Source organism: Meleagris gallopavo, chromosome 10 (assembly GCF_000146605.3).
Source record: "Meleagris gallopavo isolate NT-WF06-2002-E0010 breed Aviagen turkey brand Nicholas breeding stock chromosome 10, Turkey_5.1, whole genome shotgun sequence".
Taxonomy (NCBI): Eukaryota; Metazoa; Chordata; class Aves; order Galliformes; family Phasianidae; genus Meleagris; species Meleagris gallopavo.
The window spans coordinates 3,422,473-3,429,668 of record NC_015020.2 but is presented as its reverse complement, the minus strand read 5'-3'; the positions used below and the strand labels follow the sequence as shown (position 1 = coordinate 3,429,668).

Below are 7,196 nucleotides of genomic sequence, written 5' to 3'. Positions count from 1 at the left end.
CGCGGCTCCGGGATGGAGGCGGTCGCGCGTGCGCCGTCTCTGCTCCCGGCAGGTATGGCGTGGGGCGGAGCTGCGCGCGCGCCCTGGGGGTGGCGGAAGAGGCGGGTACTGCGGTAACGGTCCGCGCCGCTCGAAGCCGTGTGCGTTGAGGTGCGTGTGGAGAGCTCGGCGGTGTCTGCTGAGGTACTGTTGTTCGGGATACCGGAAGCCGGCTGGCTGCCCCTTCCCGCCCCTTTTCCCCTCGCTGCAGGCTGGAGCTCCTGGCTGCGTTTCTGTGCTTCTCAGAAGCAGTAGCTCTGGAGCTGCTCGTGTTTCGTGAACAACACAGAGCGCTTTTCCTTCGGTAGGGCTGTGAGTTAAACGATGCATTTATCTGCTGAGTACCAGAAGCGTATGAAACGTATCTTTATGTTTGGGAATAAAGTATTTTCTTCTATTTTTGTTTATTTCATCATCTATAAAAGTCTAAAATATCTCTGTAAATGATGTTTGTGTACACTTAATGATGTTTTAATGTATTGTAGCCACATGTGGTGCCAATGGAGTACAGCATGTGGGCTCGTTCTAGAAGTGACGATGAAGAACTGCTCGTAGCTGTGGAGTCGTTACGGAGTCAGCTGAGGAGAACTGAGAAAAGCTTACAGAGCGTAGGGGCAGAGCTTTCCAGGTGCGTGTGTTTGGGGGTGTGAGAGTGGCTGTCACTTGTAGTGTGTCAATTGTATTGAGTGTGATGGGTTGCTGCGATTCCTCTTGTGCTTCGCTCTGAGGTGCTCTTCATGAGCAACTGAAATAACGAAGAATAGTGGGGTAACAGCTTCTTGCTCTTTCTCCTAGCGCTGGTATGAGGGAACATTCTGATTGCTGCTTTGATGAGGCTGCAGACCTCACCCTGGAGAACCTTGTTCAGCTTACCTGCAACAGTCAGTGCTCTTCCAACTGCAAGAAGACTGTTGGTAAAACGTATTGCTGGGATTTTCAAAGAAAATCCAAAGTAAATACTGCACTTCATAGACAGTTTTTGCTACTCCTGTCCATTCTGTATTCTATATTTATGGAATTTTCTTGCTCTTAGGTCTATGATATGCTTGATTGTTGACTGAGTAGTCCTTAAGCCTAATAATGTTTAAGTACGTTTATTCTGCAAAGATTCCTGTGATGTATATGTTGTTCCATGTGTGTATGTATGTGGAAATACATATTTATTTTTTGTCTAGCAGGACTTGATGCCTACAGCTTTTGATAAAGCTGTGGAAGAAAATGAACATCTTAAGGAGAAACTGAATGATCTTTTTGAGCAAAATGCATCTTTGGCTTCTCAGAACCATTACCTAAAGAACAGAGTTGAAACAACAAACTTGGAATTGATGGAGTCAAAAACAAGAGTATGTATCTTTAAATATGAAAGACGAATAGAAATATATTAAACTTTAAAGTTTAAATATTGTTCAGCGATATTTTGGAACAGAAGAGTTTGTAATCAAAGAATTATTCATGAACAAATCATATACATATTAAGTATAAATTCTATCTATGAATGTTCCAAAATTAAATTATAAAGCCAGTGAGACAAATAAGTTGGAATGACCACTTAGTGTATTACGTGATGTGTCAAGGAGGGAAGAAAGCCTTTCCTACTCCTCACATCATAAATCTTAGTTTACTAATAAAGAGGTGAAAGAATAAATGAGTTAATTCAGAGATGTAGTTAGTACTGTACACTCATGTGACTAAGTATGATTTTCACAGTGCAATTAAGTAGATTAGGTAAGTGTTTGCTTGTCTGACTTGGACAGAACATGTCAATGGTAAACATTTGGGAAAAAATGAACAAGATCAAGATGTAAAGCAATCACTCTAAAATACAATGTATCAGATGGGAGCAGTGCTAGGGAACTGCTAAGATGTTAAATTAGCAGAAAGTTGGAGTTCATTTTGTGTGTATGGGCACAAGCATCTTCTGCAAATTGAAGAGCAGTGGGCCATCCAGTAAGTAGATGGCTCATGTGTCTCTCATCTAAGCATGTATATGCAAATGTTAATGAAACTGTAAATATGTTTCTTTTTCAGATTTCTTACCTTGAGTCAACTTTAGGTACACATTTAGTCAGCATTCCTAAGTTAGAAGAGCGAATTGTAACTTTGGAAGCAGAAGTTTCAGCCCAAGATAAAATTCTAAGGTAATAAACACACTTTTTAGCAGTCATGAGGTCTGCTTGAAAGTTCAGTCTCTTTTTCAAGGTTGCGCAATATCTGGTTCTATGTGGGTCATGTAATCTGGGGCTTGAAACTTTCATCTTGGAGCCATGTATAGGAAGAGTGAAGTGTTTATTTTGTACCTATGTCTTTTATATGGAGAATGCACATCAAGAAGCAGAAGAACATAGTGAAAGTAAAATAAACCAGCTTACAATTTAAATTTAAACGTGAATGTCCTTATAATGAGATCCACTCAAGACTGATTTTGTACTATGTGACTGTACGACTTCTGTATTGAACATATTTACAGATGTCTGTGTACCATGTAGTGTAAAAGATTTTTTTCTTTATGAATATATTAAGACAATGATCAAATAAAGCTAATGTAAACAATATCCAGAATATCAGGGGGACACAGCTGGCTGTCAGTTTATCTTAAAACTTCATGCTAACAATATTAAGTAATGCCTCAAAAGTCAGTTCTCCCAACACAAATAAAATACCTTAAACATCCCAAACAGCACTAATGTATGTGTTGTCCTGTCAAACTTGTTTTTAGAAAAACAATGATTTTAGTGTTTAGATGTTACACCACAAACCCAGTTGTCTGACTTCTTGGCATCCACAGCAGCTGATGCCTGCTGATGAGATTTGGGCACTGCTCCAGGTGCATTGCTTGGAAGTCTTGAAACTATTGGTGTTCCAAACCTGGTTTTGAGAGCTGCATCATATCTCAAGCATGTGCAGAAAAAAAATCTGCACCTTTTCACCACAAAGTGAAGATAAATAATTCTTAACTGAAATCCTTCTGTTTTTAAATCATACTTTGCTTACTTGCCAGAGATGCAGAAAATAAACTAGAGCAAAGCCAGAAAACAGTAATGGAAAGAGAAAGCGTGTTGCAAAGATACAAAAAGGACTATGAAAATCTGAAAATTGAGTTAATTGAACGGAATGAGCAAGGAAAAAGGTGACTAAGTGTTCTTAGTACTCCTAATAAACTGTATGTAAAATAGTAATGCTCAAGTGTTTCTTACATGTACTTACTTTATGGAATTAAATTTTCTCTACTTTATAAATATTACTTCAAAAAATACATGGAGGGGGGAAGAAGTCTTTCTGTTATGACAGTATTAGCTTTTTTTTTTTTTAAGTCTAGAAAATTGCTAGTAATTGCAGATTGATAATTTACACTAAAATGTAACTTAGCTACCTATCCAGTTTAGTGCCTCTATTTTCTCTCCAGAATAGAGGCACTGCATTGGAGAGCAGATGTTGGTCCATAATGTATTTTTCCTAAATTATTTTTGACTTTGTTTTACAAGGATCTACAGTATATACTTTTTGTATTTCAAGTATATAATGTTGTAGTGAACAGAACTAGTCAAGAGTACCGAGTGCTTTATTTTTGGGGGGAAGCAATAAAAACACAAATTCCACAGATTTGTAGAATCATAGAATGCTTTCGGTTGGAAGTAACCTTAAAGATCATCTAGTTCCAACCCTCCTGCCATGGGTAGGCAGACCTTCCACTAGATCAGACTGACTTTGTTATCTTTAATCTTATCTGTCTGTATGTTATCTGTGTGTAATTCTTGTATTTCATAACTGCCCCTTTCCCCATCTCCCTCCCTTTCCAACCTCTGAAATGAGTAATGGTGGAAGAAACTAAGAAAGAAGGATGAGGAGGAGCAAGATACATACATGATCTGAAATAGTCTTTGCTTGCTTCTTTTGAATGCTTGTTTGTGTAATACCATCCCAGTCTATTTCTTTTACATATTGATGTCATCTCTCCGGTATCCCCCAAATAATTTATCCTTTGATCTGTTCCTATCAGACCTAGCATAATTCCAGTTACAGGAGCTCTGTTCTGCTCTATGAATTTTGCTTCCTTATCATGGATACTGTCTCAGTCTCTCACAGGGACTTTTACCTGGAGGGAAAGGGGAGGTAGAAGAATGACTTGAAAAATGAATCTTTTTTGAAGAGCATCAGAAGTTTTTTTTTTTTTAGTCCTTAGTATTATAATTTTATTTTAATACACTAAAATGACAAGTAAAATGAATTCACGCCCTGTGGCAGGCTTTCGTCTAGGAGCTTAGTTAGTTAGGAGGCAAAAGGAAATGACCTGAAGCTGTTAATTCCATTGTTTTTTTCTGTTTCTGGAGGAAATAGTTACCTAATTACTGAAATCCTGATTTTTTTAAAGCGGGTATGTTGCATTGCAGAGCAGAACAACAAAGAAATGAAGCTTTATTGAATGCTGAGGAGCTAACAAGAGTTTTCCAAAAGTATAAGGAGAAAATAACTGGAAGATTTGAAAAGGTGAGATTTTATTTATTTATTTGTCCTTTTGCCACTTTGTGAGGATTTTGTTTCTTTTGTTATGTTGGGCAGTAAACAGCTATGTTATTTATGGATCACTTTTTTTTTTTCCTGTTGGTGGCAAAATCTTGAGAGTTGGGTTGGGGTAGGCAACTGTTTGCAGCAATAACTTCACTTATCTGTTTTTAAACTCTTTGCACAGTGTGGTCATGCATCCAAGAAAATGATGTTTCTTGTCTCTTTCTAGCTGGGAATTATGCATTTTACAGGTGCATGATCTTTTTTTATCAAAGCATCATCTTTATAATTTGTCCAAAAAAACATATGCTAGAGAATGGCTAAAATTAGTACTCCAATTTCTGATGGTCAAAAATATTTGCTGTTTCACATAAGAATAAGTCTTGAGACCATTGCCTCTGACGGAAAACTTTGATTTGATTTGACTTCTCTTCTTGTGGAATGAGGTTACCAATTTTAAACCAAAGTGAGATAACATTTTCTCAAATGATAGGGGAGGAAAAGGAAACTTTTCTGCCACTTTTCTTTTTCTCACAACATGAGCAATATGTATGTGCTTGGCAGGAGAAAGTAAGGAAAGAAAAAAAACAAAAACAAAATAGCATTGGGTTTATAGTAATTTTCACAGAATCACAGAATTGTAGGGGTTGGAAGGGACCTCTAGAGATCATCGAGACCAACCCCCCTGCCAAAGCAGGTTCCCTACACCAGGTCGCACAGGTAGGCGTCCAGGCGAGACTTGAATATCTCCAGAGAAGGAGACTCCACAACCTCCCTGGGCAGCCTGTTCCAGTGCTCCGTCACCCTCACCGTGAAGAAGTTCTTACGCACATTCGTGCAAAACTTCCTATGCTGCAGCTTATGTCCATTTCCCCTCGTCCTGTCTCCACGTACCACTGAAAAGAGACTGGCCTCACCGCTATGGCCGCCACACCTCAGATATTTATAAACCTGGATCAGGTCTCCTCTCGGTCGTCTTTTCTCAAGGCTAAACAGACCCAGTTCACTTAGCCTTTCTTCATAGGGGAGATGCTCCAGGCCCTTCACCATCTTTGTGGCCCTCCGCTGGACTCTTTCCAAGAGATCCCTGTCTTTTTTGTACTGGGGAGCCCAGAACTGGACACAGTACTCCAGATGAGGCCTTACCAGGGCAGAGTAGAGGGGGAGGATCACCTCCCTCGACCTGCTGGCCACGCTCTTCTTAATGCACCCCAGAATGCCATTGGCCTTTTTGGCCACGAGGGCACACTGCTGGCTCATGGCCAACCTGTCGTCCACCAGGATGCCCAGGTCCCTCTCTGCAGAGCTCCTCTCCAGCAATTCATCCCCCAGCCTGTAATATAAATTTTGTAAAACGCCTGTTGGCTTTCAAAGTTTAGACTATTTTTATAATGAAAAAAATATTTTTTTAGGTTCAAGCTGAAGGAGCACGTTTAGAAAACTATATAGTTAATTGTGAAAAAGAAAGAGAGAAGTTGAATGAAAAATGTGTCAGCTACAGAAAGCATCTAGACATCCAGGATGAGCAATTAAGGTAACAAAGTCTTTTTGAAAATATCTGTACAGTTATTTGTGAAGAAACTTCGTATTAAGCTGTAACTGGGAAGCTGCTGCTCAATTCACATAGTTTGAACCACATCAGGAGGACCAGCATCAGTGAACCCTGTAGGATTTCTCTGTGCTGTTTGTAGTGATCCTAATACTGGGCTGTTAAAAAGTAAATAAATTAAAGGCATAAACCTACACATTTTTAAGTGCTCTTCTGTAACTAATTCTTTAAAGTTTTAATCCCACGCACTGCTACACGCTCTCAGTTAAAAGCACACTTCTATGGCCTGGGAGCATCATTTACCCTGTTCACACACAGTTTCTGTGGGAAATGTGGGTACTCTGCTCCATCTTATACCTGTTCTTCTGCATTCAGTCTGCTAATGTACGTGCTGGTGGGAAAGCACCCTAAAAGGTCATCTGCACTAACCTCCATGTGTGAGCACCTACTTGTGCACTATACAGTCAGTCCCTAGTTGGAATGAAGACTTTTGTCAGCGTTCAGTGGGGAGGCTGCACTCAGATGTGAGGGCAGGCTTTAATGCTGGCTGCGATTTCAGGCAGTGTTTCTCTTGCTAGTTTTTAGCCTTCTAATGTCCTTTCCCGCTGTTGCACACTTTCATGCTCAGTGACCATTTCTTTTCAGGGCTTCTTTTTCCTTGCTAATTTGTACTGGAGTTGGCACTCATCAGGACCTTTAAGATAATTCAGTTTGTTAAGCCAACAGATAGCTAAAAAAGTGAACAACTTGCAAGTGGTCAGAGTCCTATTCCTTCTCATCACTAGTAATAGAGCATATAAAGAATACTGGATAATCTTAGTCTTTGTATATGACCCTAATTCTTTCTCATTTTAGGTATAGGTTTTTTTATCCAGTCTTTAAATTTCCTTGGCTTTAACACATTTAAAACCTTAATCTATTCCTTACCCTTGTGATGATGCTTAAAACTTTAAGTTGTTTAAGAGTAAGGGGTACTTAATTCTCTTTTTGTGGCTGGTGGCAGTTTATGTTGTGGTCCTTATGAGAAGTGAAGGCTGAGTAAAGCAGTGAGAACTTCCTGTCCTTTGGAGTTGATCCTAGACTTTGAGAGGGAAGAAACCATTTA

The 7,196-nt window shown here is 39.5% G+C and overlaps 1 protein-coding gene across 11 annotated transcripts in view; it reads left to right on the top strand.

Annotated features, from left to right (window-relative positions):
- The first annotated feature begins 14 nt into the window (after positions 1 to 14).
- The window catches only part of CCDC18 (coiled-coil domain containing 18), a 31,761-nt gene continuing 24,579 nt past the window's right edge, over positions 15 to 7,196 (top strand). For 5 of the 11 annotated variants that reach the window (XM_019618464.2, XM_019618463.2, XM_019618462.2 and 2 more), the window contains exons 1-8: positions 15 to 183; positions 525 to 667; positions 835 to 991; positions 1,215 to 1,382; positions 2,068 to 2,177; positions 3,038 to 3,166; positions 4,428 to 4,524; positions 5,955 to 6,076. In XM_019618464.2, the coding sequence (XP_019474009.1) occupies positions 540 to 667; positions 835 to 991; positions 1,215 to 1,382; positions 2,068 to 2,177; positions 3,038 to 3,166; positions 4,428 to 4,524; positions 5,955 to 6,076 (911 nt within the window). In that variant the 5' untranslated portion in view covers positions 15 to 183; positions 525 to 539. The other 6 variants (XM_019618460.2, XM_010715578.3, XM_019618461.2 and 3 more) reach the window with 6 other exon arrangements.